Consider the following 16,766-nt stretch of genomic DNA (forward strand, 5'->3'; position numbering starts at 1 on the left):
CGTGGGCACCAATACGATTTTTCAGTAGTATTCACAATCATGGGTGTCAGTTCTTTAAAAGTTGAAGTATGAAATTTTGTGACAGAAGAATCCTTCTTTAACAAAATGGTGATGCATTGCTTAGAGTTAAAAAAATTTTGATTCTTTGAATTATGTAAGAGTTCCATTAGTCAAAATCCAAAAAAAATTGTTTTCATACGGAGGGTAACTGCCTTGGCTTGCCTTGCAACAAATTATAAATATTTTTTTTCAATATACCGAGGTATGAAAATCTATACCTGCGAAAAGTCAGGTATGGAGTCTTCCATATTTCCTTAGTGGAAACGATACAATGGTTCACAATGGATTTGGCAAATGTACAACAAAAGTCAAATAACAAGAGACAGAGGTTATCTCTTACTATATTTGTGTCAGAACCATATGTATTATTTCTGAGGTTCATCCCTTAAATTCAAACTAGAGTCTGTCAGAGGGGCAGATTAATAAACTCTGAATCGAAACAGATAAAAAATAAATAACCGTTTACTATGTTATGAACGAAACATACGGTCTTAATTCAGTTTATTCTCCCGAAGATTCGAATTAAATTTTTTTGGGGGTCACTAGTAACGAAACATTCTTCAAGTCCCACAACAGAAGACGCCGATTAAGTATTAACAAGACCCTATCTCGAACCACGAACAGTTTAGACAGATAGAAAATATTTAAATCGGCAATTAAATGTAAAATTGTGGTAGATTTGTTATTCAACTATGTTGTTTTCTTGGGTATTTCTTCATGTCTATATGAATACAGATTAATTACGCGTATTTACTGCTAATGGAAAAAAAGAAACATAGCAGTGCAAGCGTAACGAAAATTTTACTGTCGTCATTTTCGTACATGTGAAAAAGAAAAAAATACATAGAAAGTATTACTTAGAAAATATCCAAATGCACTACAAGCGGCAAAAGTAGGTAGCAAGCATTGTGTAACATACAATTCGGTTAATTTTTCGATATAAAAGTTGCCTTCTGTTTGAGAAATATCATTCACACATATTACTGAAATTCAAAACAATGATAACTGTGACTGTACCTGAACCCTTTCTTGTAAAATTATTGAATAAAATCTACACTAAGTACTGAAGCACATTTCGATAGAAAAATAATGTCTAATAAATAACACAAAACAAATGATTTTATTATCTATGCCAAATTTAACAAAGATTTTTGATCGCAAATAATGACAATGCATAATTTCTGGATCGAATTTCCCTAAACACATATAATATTTAAAATGTCATAAAGTGTACTAAAATAATAAAGGCCTAAAGAGTGCGATGCATGTATATTTTCATTAGTGAATGTATATAACGATATGTTCATGTCACAATGAAAGACCGAAATTAGAAAATGTCAAGATTCTCTGGTGAATGTCGACACATACGAAAGACCTTCGGTGAAAGATCGAATATTTTGTTACGTTATTAATGTTACGTTAGGTTAAGTTAAGTTTAGGTTATATTTAGGCTAAATTAGGTTAGGTAAGAAATGTCCCTGAAAGAAGCAGCTGCAACTATTTTGAGAAGTGAAATGCAAAGCTATAAACGCTGTAATTGCAAAAAGAAATGTTCCACGACTAAATGCTAAAAACAATATTTTTATTCAACATTTACATCAGCGCATGCTGAATGTCGACATTTGTCGGTGTAAGTGAGAAATAATAATATTTAGCAAATATTTCGTACATACACGAAACAACTGTGTGAATGCTGACATTTACCAGTGAATCTCATTTCGTTCTTTTTCGTCTTTTCGGTCTTTCACATTAACACATGTCATATACATATATCTCTTCTTGTACATTTACTGTTAAGATATATAACAAAAGCACAAATTTTTTAACAGACAATGAATAGACAATTTATTAACAGATGTTTAAAATTTTCAAATTTCTGTAGGTTAACTATTGTAGGAAATGGCTTATATAAAAACTGTGTTTATAAATTGTAAGAAATGTGTAGAAAATGAGTGGCAGGCAAATGGATTTTCTGGGAAATATAGAAAAGTGTGAAATTTTAAAAATTTTTTTAACATTCTCTTTTTTTATTATAAAAAATCTGTTTATAATTTTCAAACTATAAAAGATGCGTGTATGCAAATAACAGAAGAACAAGATATTTACATAACATATCACAAAGTTCCGGCATCGAAACTGAATGATTTATATTATTTCTATCTAATATTATGAAGTAGGCATGGCGTGTGTATGTTTGTTAAAAATTCTTCTATAAAAATGCTTTTATATTTGTGAATAAAATCACAAAACCGTCTTATTTTATAGCCTAAATATTTGTTTCGTTTCATAGTTTATGACAACTATAATTTGCAGTTTGAAGATGTTTCTAAACCGTTTTACCAATTTTAGCCTCTAGCTATTTCCCTTCCTAGAGTCTGCTACAAAATTGCATATGTGTAGATTAACTTAGTGGACAAAGCGTTACCTCACATGAAACTATTTGTCGCTTATAGTATGGCCCTACTGTCTTATCCTCACTAGATGCGACCTTTCACTTTCTCTAATAGGAATGAAGTTTCCACAATTTTTTCAATTAATATGTTTTGAAAGTTTCTGGAAAATCTTGCTAGAAAGTTGTGGTAGTGGCGTTGTTCTGGAACTTCCTGGATTTGATGCACAAGATTGTATAAGAACAGAATTGTCATAGTCCAAGGTAGACTAAGTCATTTTTTTCGCACTTTAATCATTTCTATAAATCATTTACAATCTTGCGTTTGTGACATATTACTGCTGAAAGTGCTGGCCCAAGCTAACTACAACGAAAAACAAAACTGTTATGACTGCTTAATGTTTGACTTTATTTAACATAGGATATACACATTTTGCGAATTATACGACATATATTCTAGGTAAATAAATTCTGTCACTGATAAGAGTTACGTACCGGTACATAGTATGATTTTACACAAAGTATCACATATAGCCTATATTTAGTAATTATTATACATGATGTAGCTACATTAACGCGAACATTATCATGAAGGAAATTGTAACTACGAAAATATTTTAAGACGAATAAAACACAGTACTGTTAGAATTGAGTAATGCATAAACGTACAAGTTTTTACTTATATTAGCATTTGAGACAATCGCCTTCCGGGAGGACTTTCTTGGGAAGCTGACCCCTATTCAGGTTATAGATACGTGAAGAAAACCCGGAAAACTTCACGTGGCCAACCCGTTGGTGAGACTCGAACACACGACCAACTACCAGTGTTCAGTGAATATTCACTAGGCCACTGGTGTGCCACTTTTATATGCTTGAGTACAAGTTGTTAATATTAAAAGAATAGAACAATAGTATACAGATACTTATTATCATTTTATAAAAAGCATTACAGGACGAGCATACACTGAAGCATTTTAATTTTACGAGAAAAACCGTACTACAACTTTTTATTTAATTGAGTAGCTGAATAATTTTAAATTTATGAAGAGCTAATATTTAAATATACATTTTCAATATAAATACTTAAATATTTCTAGAAACGCACAAAAGGAAAACAATATTTAACAATATATCAATATTACAAATTGAAAAATTAATTTCTGTTTCTTCTGGAAAATATTCCTATTTTTAAAGTCAGAGAATTTCTAAAATGTTTTATCTTTCTGCGAGATAAAGAGGTTATTTCGTAATGAAACACAAGTTCGACGATAAATACGAAAATCGAAAGCAAATAACCAACGAGCAATAAATAGATGGGACCTATCAGGTGTACAAATTTTAATTTATCGTCTTCCTTTACCTCAACCGGTTCGTAAAATTCCCTTTTCCTTCGAATGTCTTCCTCCTGATCTTTTTGTAGCTTTTCAACAATTCCGGATTGATGAATGATATTTATTCTAAAAATTAATAGAAACAATATAATCAGGAAACAAAAATAATTAAAAAAGTTTGTAGGAGGCATGTTCGGAAACGATTTGCAATCGGCTTGTGGTTTTAATGCTTATATGTTACATGCATTCAATCATTACACATTTCAGAATAATTCAACCATTTCTTTGGCTATTACATGGTGGTGTTACCAAACCATACGTTTGAGATATTATCTTATCATCCAGAAACAGCCACATGTATTTAGAGAAGAATAAAGAGGGCATAGCTTACTTCCTGTACTTTCTTTTCGGCACATTTTTTAAACCGAGTAGCTCAATTATTAAAAAAAATTTAAATCTGTATTACCATTTAAATATCTCCGGATTCGTTAATCAAGTAGCCATAATCAAATATATGAAGACCTTGACAATTTTGTTTGTTTTGGATATTGATTTAGACAACTACTCACTTTTTATTGCTGCATTTCCATTACTATTACAAAACGCATTATGTCAATTGTGCAGAAACCTCTTATACAGGAGCTTCCAGCCTACAGATTGCTATGAAATGCGTGATCTGTTATGGCCAAAGCTGGTTACAACGGACATTAATAGTCTTCATGATGTAAGGAAACCAAGCATTGGCTATCTATGCAAGTAGTATTAGCTTTTTGCATATTACAATTGCAAATGGTTTAGGAATATGCCTCCTATTTATACTTACGTTTTTCGAAACTCATATATGTATGGAAAGGATTTCTTCATACATAGATACTCGTATTCGGTGTATACCTTATCGGTGGAAACAAAGAACTTTTCCGGGCCGAATGCCTGAATTTCCTGTTTGATATCATTTCCAGAAGCGAGCAGACAAGTTTTCTTGTATAAAACGTTTTGTAATCCGTGCGACGCATTACTTAAGGTATCCAATCCACGATGCAGAAAATGCGACCGTATAAATTCAAACATTTTGTTTAAATTTAATGAGTAAATCAGTCTCTATAATAAATAAAACAGAAATTTTATGCATTAGAATATAAACTTACTTTCTGAACATTGATAACTTTAATAGTGCTCTTGACCTTCGATATAACGACTATGATGACGATACGATAACGTTCGTTGTCTGTTCTATCGAAATACATTACGGTTAGCTACAAAATGGATTTTATGTAAAATGTTATTCGACAAACAGTGTATCTAACATAAGATAAACAAATGTTCCTTTCTAGAAGAAAAGTTAGCAAAGAAATAAATTCATTTTGCAAAATAAAATATTTAGAATATAATTGCGATGCAAGAATATTCTCACTGAACTTTCTATCTTGATTCTCTTTAATGTTATTGAGTTAACGGTTCTCTCCGCCGTTCTTCTTTTTTTTTCTCCCTTTCTGTCCCTTGTATATTTGTCATACTCATTCGTTTAATTTTTTACTGACCGATCATACTTTTATTGCAAATTAAGTTAATATAATTAGAAATAAGCTTAATTTGTCATTTTTACTCATTTTTTCTCTTGTCTAGTATGAGTAATTTGTCTGTACAAGAAACGGATAAAGTAACAACTGTAACTGAACAATAGTTGAAAAAGAGGATGACGCTGATTTCCTTCGTAATTTCCTCCGAATGTTGTAAATTTCGTAACAATTAGTTGATTACTTTTTATTTCAGTTTGTCTGTCTTGATTATTTTTAATCTGTATTGCTAAAAATTTAGAAGAAAAAATTTCTAACATTGAGAAAATCCTTTTCAACGCTACTTGATAACATAAACAACCCCGGTATCAAGCTCGTAGATGTTTGGCTGCAAAGGGCATCGTGTCTTAAAGTTAACAATTGTTTGATGAACAAAATGACAGAACATAAAAAGACAATGAAATACACATATATCAGATAGTTTAAACAAAATTCCAAAAAACTGTAGGTTTCACATAATGCTTTTATAATAGAGACCGTTATTTACGAAATTACTTATAAGAAGGTTTACTCAATATTGAATACTAAATTAAGTAAATAATATATCTTACACGAATCAAAAAACTAGGCGCTGAATCATGGATAGTTTCCATTTGATACTTATCCTCTTCTACAGCTTTGGACAATTCAACAAAATTATGCGGAATCACTTCTTTCCCTGGAAAGACCAAGAAGGAAGGAAGAATACCCAAATATCCAGAAGACAAAACGAATGCCATTAACATCCAAATTCCAAAAATCATGTACTTTGTCTTCAATCTGATGAATTTTATTCTAATATCTGCAAGAAATAATTCTGTAACTGGTAAGTGTACAAGTGTTTATTTTAACACTAAATAAAGGTAATTTGTGATTTTATCTAAACAGCCATTAACTAACTAGAGAAGAAGAAACAAAAACAACGAAACACATGTCGAAAATCATTACCTGGCACTTACCTTGACGAAGAACACAACGCACTACAATCCAAAATACTTTGAACAATTTTGGAGCTTTCACAAATTTCATATTTGCTTCTGAAGTGAATAGCAGAAATAAACTGAGAGTTAAAAGCGAAATAGCTACTCCAGCAACTAACCAGACCTGAAATTATATTCAAATAGTATAAACGGGGAGAAGATGATATTAAAAAAATGTTTGATAATACTCACCACGAGACTGAATGGCTTGAACAGAGCAATGGACTTGTGTAATGGTTCCGCGGCTTTGATAATGAAAATTACAGAAATGTCTGATATAGCAGGAGAAATGAATTCCTCACTTAAGACATAGCCACAAGGAATTCGTAGAACCTTTGTTGTTGTAAATAATAAAAAAGATTGGTATGAAAGAAAACAAGCCGATTCATTAAAACTTTCAAAGCATACAGAACTTTTTACAAAACAATATATTTGTTTAATATCAAAAAATAAATATAGATTCATATAGACATTTATCGTATATTACCCCATTTATATCCGAAAATATCTAACATTTCTTTTAATACAAGTTATGTAATAAATGTCATCACTTACCTCATTATTCGGTTCAAGATTAGTACTATTAAGAAACAAATACGATTATAAGAATACATTTTGTTAATTTGCAAACGAAAAAAAAAGAAAACAATTTTCTTCAACAAACCGAAAATCATATTTACCTTTCAGCAAATTAAAGATTTTTGCGAGAATTGATTCGTTCTTCAGAAATGCTGACAATACTGTACTATTCTTCGCACTGAAATAGTTATGCACCTATTAAATTATAAATAGAAAGCAGTTAATAATTATTGGGCGTTTTCTGTTGTGAGACTTAAAAGTCGTTATTCAATTTTTAACTAATTGGATTAAGAGTTCATTCTCTTGTGCCAACGATAGATCTACATAATTACGGTTGCTATAGACATAAAGTCTGTGCTCTGTTAGAATTAGAAAGTGTTCACATTATCTAATATAGGCATTGTCAGGTTTAATTAATCTCTTCTATTATAAAATCGTGCCCAATTCATAATGGGCACGATTAAAAAGCCGTATATGTTCTGACGTAGCTTAAACTGAAAATATGTCAATGTGATTTAATTCATACAGTATTATTGTATAGCACTCATGTGCGTATTTTTACTTTCGTTTTCAAGGTTTTTAGGCTTTTTAAAATGTACAGTGAAGCTAAACACTGCTCGTGCTAAAAGCTTTTGAAGGGCATATTGTTTCCTTTCTACCCGTTATACATATATGTATTATAACAGCGTTTTTCACTATACTCTGTGGGCACTGAAACAACCTTGTATAACATACCAATCAGTGGTTCAATCAGGTAGACAATATTTCTGATATGATTGTGAAAGGTTTTCAGATTAATGGAAATGTGATATAGATTAATTGAGCATATGCTATAACTTATAAAATATATCTTAACTAAAAATTATTAAAACATTACTTACACCTGAGAAATATATATTCGTAGTAAGGTTTCTATGTATCTTTGTTTTATACTTAAATTTATATGGATAAGATTCACAACTTTCCGGATTGAGACACTAAAGCAAAAGTTCAGAATTACACAGGTTAATTTAAATTACAAATGCGATGCGTACTTACGATTTTTAACATTTTTTCTTCAACTTTAACAACAAAAGAAGCGTTTATTCGAATGTCAACAAGCTGTTTCTGAGACCAGAATGTTGGTACATATTGAAATGTAATCGTTACTGTTCCGAAGTATTTTGGCCTCCATTCGTTGAAACAAGATACTTTTGTGAACACCCCTTTTTGATGTAGTAGGTAGGGTATGTCTTCTGAAAATATTCGTTTTGATATATTATGGAAAATCCAGTATCGCAATTAATGCTATTTATGTATGAATTTATACTCACTGAATAGTGTCTCATTACATATATATACGAAAGACACGTACGATAATATGATATTCATTGTATTTATATCTGAAATATAATTTTAAAAAATTTATGTATTAGAAATATTGAAAAAGCATACTTTTTAAAGTTTATTATTAAAACGTAAAAAAAATAATATTTCAGTACAAGTTCGTTAATTTGGAAGTTGACAATCCAGTGTTTATTAATAACGGACTGCCTAATCCTTCAACGTATGAAAATTTGTGAAAATAATTTCATTATATTCTTAAAATCTCGGTCTAATTCTACTAATTTTTACATTCATCACAAAACTACTAAATATAGTACTACTACCTGTCGTGGGTTGTCACCAGGCAAACGTTTAGACACTTGGTGCTTTACATATTTTCTTTTATCTAATATTAGAACTCGTATCCATTTTTAATGAAATGTTCTTTTAGTAGGAACCGGTCCTTCGTAGATCATTTAGATGTTGTGTCGCCTTATTTCAGCAATCTAGATTTATCCTGCAGTGACTTGCCGTGACATTCGAAGATAGGGAAGATGTGTTTATGCAAGAAGCCGATTTACAGGGACAATCAGTTAATTGCGCGTCAAGGTCCATTCTTATTAGTTTTTCGATAAACCAGTTAAAACCGGACACTTCATTAAATGTATTTTTAATAGATTATCTGACGTAATAAATAAACAAGTTTAATATAATTACTTCTGTTATAAGATTGAATAGATTCCTTATGCCCTCTACATACCAATTCTTGCTTTGAGAAAAAACATATACGTTCTTTAAAGTTTGAGAGATCAATGATCCCGCTAAGTACAATCATTGGTCACCTCTACCTACTACGACGAGCAGGAACAAGGGCCTTGGGTGGTGCCCGCAGCTACAAAAATGAGTCATCAAAGGCTTTAGTCACCGATCGAATGGTATGTTCCGACAAGTCCCCAGAACAGATAAGTGAAAACCTCTTTTGTCGCATCACTAGTATATCTCAATGTTGTGAATTTTAAACGTTTCTTACCATAGCTCTAAAAATCTAAATATGTTAAACTTAATAGTCATTTGTTTTCTAACTGACTCGTTTAGGACCAGGTGTCCAAGGAAATTTCCAAAATTTACAACTTTTCGATCATTTTCATGGAATTGGAAAAAATTCTGTCTTTATTATCTAATATTACGAAGAAATCAGTCCCCACTGTGCTCGGCTAAAGATTGGTTCGCAGAACCAATCTTTAGCTGAGTAAGTAAAATTTTGGCTCTTTCAGCAGGGTTTTATGTCCCTAATTCTCTTTTTTCTTAATTATTTAACTACTTCTTAAGTAGAAATAAGTCGAAACCGTTTACTTTGTACTCGAATATTTGTAGTCGAGGAAAAAAGAGGAAAGGCAAATTTTTATGACAAACGGATACATAAATGGTAAATTTAAGGAAAATAAATTCTAGAGCCTTTTCTGTACCTGGTGCATCTCTCACATTTATTAAATTTAGTTGTAAATGATGCTGTCGAAGTAACAGTTAATTTTTAAACAAGACTTGTTTTCTTTTTTTCATCCCCTTAAAGATGGGGCGTACGAAATCGTAATATTACTGGTTTAACATTGAAATTTGCAAGTAATATAGGGGAGACCGGGGCAAGATCGGCATGTTAAGATTTACTTAAATTTTGTGTAATAAATACTGCTGTAAACTGAAAAAAAAGCTTTGCATATTGTCTATTGGAATGTTACCTTACTATAGAACTGGTTAAAATCAGTTTGAAAATAAAAATAATTAAAATAATTACAACTTTACAAGAAGAGAGAAATTGATGAAGTTGCCCCGGGTATAGGGGCAAGTTCGGCAACTTCTATCTTTTTGTAAAGTTATAATTATTTCAATTATTTTTATTAAAGTTGCCCCTGGTATAGGGGCAACAGTAATGGGGCATGATAGGCACGTATATAAAATTATGTTATTAACAATGTATAAGTTGGAATTCACTATTAAAACAAAGAAATACAAATCCAACACCTATTTAATATTATTACAACGAAATGCAAGTTCAAAGACATATATACATGAATAACAAATACTAACATGTTTTCATTTATCATCTGTTTAATTTGTATCCTTTGCTTCTAATGTGGCTTTATGTTGCCGATCTTACCCCGCTAGTCATGATTTCGAAACATTAAGTACAACCTTGAGAACAGAATTCCAATTTATGATCTGGCCACGTGAATAAGTTTAAGTTACATCCTTCTAACAGGAAAAGTAACTTTCGTTATTATGAAATTATAACAAAACATGCTAATTCTATATAAATGGAAGCAAAATATTATATGGAATTGAACGAAAATGAAAATTTGCTTATTAATTCAATGACGCTTGTTGGAGAACAATAAAAACACTACACTCAACAAGCCACCAATAAAACTCAACTGCCTAACCTATAACCAAAGACTTCTTTTAATTTGTTTTTGAAAAAAAGCGCTTGACAAACTTGCCCCGCATGCCGAAGTTGCCCCGGTCTCCCCTAAGTCGAGAGAGCGGAATAAAAATATAAAATATTTTAATGGATTTTTTAAAACCCCTGTCAACTATACAGAACTATCGTAAAAACATACCAGTAAATTCCTATTGCTCGGATTTAGTTATAAATCTACTCGTGATTCACATAGTTGGGAGACAGCGACCAAATATCTAACATGCAGGCGGCTAACAGCCCAGAATCGGTCCGGAATACAATCATTGGAAGCGTTATGTGTAGCTTCCACCAGCTAAACCGAGTGAGGTTGGTGCCATGTAAAGCATATGCGCGAATGCGTATAATCTGGCTGGCTGGAAGCTGACCTGGTTTTTCGGAAATACAGCGCTTCCATTCTGTCACTGATATTCGAATATACAATAGCGTAGCGATAGCTATTCGAATATACAATAGCGTAGCGATAGCTATTCGAATATACAATAAATTTCTATACTACACGTTCTTTTCACGTGTAGTACAAAAATTTGTAATAAGATACATAATGCGGTTATAATAAAATATTAATTTTAATTAATCCAAAATACGTTCAAATATGAAAATAATCGCGCAATATGTATTTACAGTTACACCCCCTATAATACTTGATAATTTCATGTTATATGACTTTCGTGTTGTATGGGTCACTTAGATTTTACAAATAAGTGTGCCGGGCTGTGAAAAGCTCAAGTATTTGTAAAATCTAAGTGACTCGTACAATACGGAATTATGTACCGTGTTATAGGGGAGATCAACTGTATATTTTAGAAAATACAAAGGAAACTTTCATTGCTTCCATTGACGGCACGCTACTGTTATCTTGTAGATCCGAATTATTATATATAACATTTTTTTTATTTATCAGTCATTTCAAGGCATTTGCCATCTTTCATGTGTCCTGTATTAAAGATACCACTCGAATAAATGAAAGTCTTAGTTGAGTGTAAATCTCTGTACAAAAACAGTGATAAATGGATACAAAAATGAAAAAAATAAAACCGGGAGTGGGTAAAAGGCACAACGCAAATATCTGGCAAAAGCTGTATACATCCATTGAAGCTTCTACCAATAATATCACAAGAAAATGAAATATTGATGAAATACAATAACTTTTGATAATCCGATATGTATAATAATCTGCCATTACTGCTGCCATAATAAATAGTTTTGTAAACTCATACGGTAGCATTAAATTATGTGATTGGTATTGAAAAATCATATGAATATAAACAATTTTAATGTTTATTGAAAAGAATCAATTTTATTAAATATAAAGAGCAGTAATACTTTTTCACACATTAATAGATATATTGGGTTATTTAATAATACAATACTTAAACTGTATTTTCGACTTTGTACTATTTATATGTCGTAGTTTATGTCATATACTCTACTATATAGAAAAAATTTCTAAAGTATTAACTTTCAAATTAATGTTTTTATTCGTTACTCTTTCGCCCACTTTTAGAAATGTAATCGTAAATTAAAAAGTGCCAGTGTTTTAACAGGTGTCCACGAGATGTAATCGCTACAGTCTATAAAATTATTTGTGGGCAAAGTACCAATTCATGGTGCAATATCTAACAATATTTAAATGTGCAAAAATTTCCTATATATAGGTAATCAGCGCAATAAAGAAGTGTAAGAAGTAATACTTTCAGCGTTTTGGCCGAAAGACGTACTATAATAATTTTGATGTCTTAACTTGTTGCTGTTCAACTTAAATCCGTTACATGTAACCACCAGACACAAAGAAGACAATATCAGTGAATGCTGTTAATGGGTAAGTGTCTAAGCAACGAGTTCGTTAGGTAGAGTTATTTGGGTGTGTTTCACGTGTCTAACACTTAAATAAAAGATAATTTCCTATAGAAAGTCACCTATAGTGGCAGATTACTAATGTTTNACCTCGTTTTTAAATTTTTTTATATTTAATTATATATCTAGCCTATATAAAACTATATGATGATTATGTAAGGTTTTTTATAGACACCCTACGTAAATATCAGTGAATGCTGTTAATGGGTAAGTGTCTAAGCAACGAGTTCGTTAGGTAGAGTTATTTGGGTGTGTTTCACGTGTCTAACACTTAAATAAAAGATAATTTCCTATAGAAAGTCACCTATAGTGGCAGATTACTAATGTTTTATGTTTTGATATATCAGCAAAAAAAAAGTAAAACAGTTAATATTAAATATTTATACGAAATAATCTTTATACTTACGAATAACTCTAATTTGTAAATCGTGAATAAAAAAGAGTTATTGAAAGATCTGAAAGCTTCTAACTTCTATCATAAAGCCAAGTAAAAATGATAATAGCAATTAAATAAATAAACAAATTGATGTATTAACCTGTTACGGATCAGTAATGAGTTAAAATTTATGAATATTTTTAATTAAAATTTTAATTGGATATCATGTCATTTGCAATTAAAATAAAAATGAAGTTCATTAATTGTTGCGTGACGTTATCCGATTTTGTTTTCGAATATTTCGGTTTAGTATCTATATATGTTACCGCTAAAGCTCGAAATCCGTTAATGTGCACATTACCTAGCTAATCTTCACATTAACTGGGTGATGCGTTAAAGTTGCTAAAATTGTTCTATTCTTCAAATTACCTAGGTAATGTGCCTAGTATCTAGGTAATCCGAACATTACCTACTAGGCACTCGGTAAAGTGAAAATAAAATTTTTGTCGGAACAACAGCAACGTTTCTGTACGCTTAAATTAACATAATGTTGTTATAATAATTAAAAATATAAAAATTTTTTCATAAAATATCATAACGGATAACGCTAAACACTCGCTTTCTAATGGTAACGTAAAAAATACGAAATATGCTGCTAGATATTTTATTGTTTAGTTAAAAGTATTATAAATTCTAAAACGTAACGGTAATATAACTCATTTATTAGCTTAATGTCTAGATTACACATGAAAAATTTAAGATATATATTTTTAATATCTATATTAAAAGCACATACAATTGAATTTCCAAATAATAGACATTTCTAATCAGAGGCCATTAAAGTTTTTCTTGAAGAAAAACGCATACAAATAAGTTTTTAGTATGTAGTTAACTCCGAAAAACAGAAATGACATACATCTTGTTTTGTTTTCTATGTTAAACAAAAGCTACTAGGCTATGGTGCCACGCGGTAAGTTGTGACATACATTTCCAATGTGACATAGTTAGTAATGATATATATTTGTTTATACTTGAAGAATATTGCCTTCCGGGAGGACTTCTAAAAGCAACTGGCCCCTATTCAGGCGTTACGGACGTGGAGGAAACCCGGAAAACTCCACGTGGCCAGCCGGCTCCAGCAAGGAGCGAACATGCAACCGAAATCCTAGTGTTCAGGAACTGAACTTCTTAGCCACTAGTCGGCCGTGTTGTACGTTGTCGTCAGTGGCCATTATTCAAAGATTTGACTGTATTTTTAATTAATTATATCATAGTATATCTAATAATAAATACATATTAATAATTAAGATATGAAACGTACAGGTATGTTTGGAGTTTGAAAAAAATAAAACCGGGAGTGGGTAAAAGGCACAACGCAAATATCTGGCAAAAGCTGTATACATCCATTGAAGCTTCTACCAATAATATCACAAGAAAATGAAATATTGATGAAATACAATAACTTTTGATAATCCGATATGTATAATAATCTGCCATTACTGCTGCCATAATAAATAGTTTTGTAAACTCATACGGTAGCATTAAATTATGTGATTGGTATTGAAAAATCATATGAATATAAACAATTTTAATGTTTATTGAAAAGAATCAATTTTATTAAATATAAAGAGCAGTAATACTTTTTCACACATTAATAGATATATTGGGTTATTTAATAATACAATACTTAAACTGTATTTTCGACTTTGTACTATTTATATGTCGTAGTTTATGTCATATACTCTACTATATAGAAAAAATTTCTAAAGTATTAACTTTCAAATTAATGTTTTTATTCGTTACTCTTTCGCCCACTTTTAGAAATGTAGTCGTAAATTAAAAAGTGCCAGTGTTTTAACAGGTGTCCACGAGATGTAATCGCTACAGTCTATAAAATTATTTGTGGGCAAAGTACCAATTCATGGTGCAATATCTAACAATATTTAAATGTGCAAAAATTTCCTATATATAGGTAATCAGCGCAATAAAGAAGTGTAAGAAGTAATACTTTCAGCGTTTTGGCCGAAAGACGTACTATAATAATTTTGATGTCTTAACTTGTTGCTGTTCAACTTAAATCCGTTACATGTAACCACCAGACACAAAGAAGACAATATCAGTGAATGCTGTTAATGGGTAAGTGTCTAAGCAACGAGTTCGTTAGGTAGAGTTATTTGGGTGTGTTTCACGTGTCTAACACTTAAATAAAAGATAATTTCCTATAGAAAGTCACCTATAGTGGCAGATTACTAATGTTTTATGTTTTGATATATCAGCAAAAAAAAAGTAAAACAGTTAATATTAAATATTTATACGAAATAATCTTTATACTTACGAATAACTCTAATTTGTAAATCGTGAATAAAAAAGAGTTATTGAAAGATCTGAAAGCTTCTAACTTCTATCATAAAGCCAAGTAAAAATGATAATAGCAATTAAATAAATAAACAAATTGATGTATTAACCTGTTACGGATCAGTAATGAGTTAAAATTTATGAATATTTTTAATTAAAATTTTAATTGGATATCATGTCATTTGCAATTAAAATAAAAATGAAGTTCATTAATTGTTGCGTGACGTTATCCGATTTTGTTTTCGAATATTTCGGTTTAGTATCTATATATGTTACCGCTAAAGCTCGAAATCCGTTAATGTGCACATTACCTAGCTNATGTTAGGTAACTTCTTTCATGTTACATGCTCGAATTGAGAATGGGAATTAAAGAAATTATACGCGTAGAAAGATTTAATATGCTACTCAAACTCTAGTAGTAACTTTAATACCACGTGATTGTTTGTTGTGCCAAGAAAAATCAAATCGAACCACTAATGTCAACATTCGAAACATGAAACCTAAATACGTTGTCCATTACAAGCCGTATAACATAAATTAATTACAAGCGTGTTTCAATGTTCACTATGAAACAACGCTTTTTAGTATATTTAAATATATAACTATAGTTTATCATTTAGCATCTAGCTCTACATTTTTGGCTTTCGATCATTAATTTACATGCAAACAAATCAAAAACTTAACTCTCAACCTTGATTAATCACATTTTATGAGTATTGTTGTTCAGAAAAATAGAATGTAATAAGAATGTTAATCAGAATAAGAAACTAGTTTAACAGATACAGCATTATTACCTTAATTTACAAATATAATTAAAAATTAATTAACAATATGAAATGGCCTCACTGCATTTTCTGCTTATAATCATTTTTACCTTGTTTACAAGAATTTCTGTAATAAATACTACAAAAGAAATCAAATATCCTGCAAGTAATAAATAGAGTAGACCCGTAATATCGTCCACTTTCAGAGGTTCTTCATTATTAGTATCGATTGTCTTATCATCGTAGAAGGAGTCGATTCTTGTTTTTTCATAAAGAATGTCTCTATCAATTTTTTCAGTTAATCCGCATTGTTGAATACGATATACCCTGTTAAATATAAATGTATACTATTACTCTTCAGTATTAGACTTCTGTATATATAGAGTACATTACTTTAGTAGGGAAACATATTGAAGATATTTCAGTTACTTAAATTATTCAAAAAGCATTTTCACCGTGAAATTGTTAAATTTTTGTACTGTTCAAGCACATCATGTATTAAATAAAAGCATTAAATAAAGAAGTAACTAAAAAATTTTATGATTACTCCAATATCACGATTTAAATTAAAAATATTGCACTTTCAATTATTTATTCTCATCTGTAAACACTTAAATAGTAGCTCTTTCGTTATTTGCCATAAAGAAAGTACGTCAAAAACTAACTTTTTTTGTAGATTAAATAAATTTTATGTGAAATTTAAAAAAGTCAATATTACATTATTATCTTGGAGCGTTTTACAAA

At 30.5% G+C, this 16,766-nt stretch overlaps 1 protein-coding gene across 1 annotated transcript in view; it reads right to left on the reverse strand.

Moving 5' to 3' along the window:
- Positions 1-16,349, reverse strand: part of LOC111628914 — a gene marked incomplete at its 5' end in the record, with an annotated part of 51,965 nt that extends 35,616 nt beyond the window's left edge. The window contains 6 exons of the mRNA XM_023372772.1: positions 3,810-3,906; positions 4,604-4,878; positions 4,926-5,033; positions 5,906-6,135; positions 6,293-6,437; positions 16,163-16,349. Coding sequence (XP_023228540.1) covers positions 3,810-3,906; positions 4,604-4,878; positions 4,926-5,033; positions 5,906-6,135; positions 6,293-6,437; positions 16,163-16,349 — 1,042 coding nt within the window. The remainder of the gene's footprint in view (positions 1-3,809; positions 3,907-4,603; positions 4,879-4,925; positions 5,034-5,905; positions 6,136-6,292; positions 6,438-16,162) is intronic.
- Between the last annotated feature and the right edge of the window lie 417 nt (positions 16,350-16,766).

The sequence above is a fragment of the Centruroides sculpturatus genome, unplaced genomic scaffold (genome assembly GCF_000671375.1).
Source record: "Centruroides sculpturatus isolate CEXI.00-Female unplaced genomic scaffold, Cexi_2.0 scaffold501, whole genome shotgun sequence".
Classification (NCBI taxonomy): Eukaryota; Metazoa; Arthropoda; class Arachnida; order Scorpiones; family Buthidae; genus Centruroides; species Centruroides sculpturatus.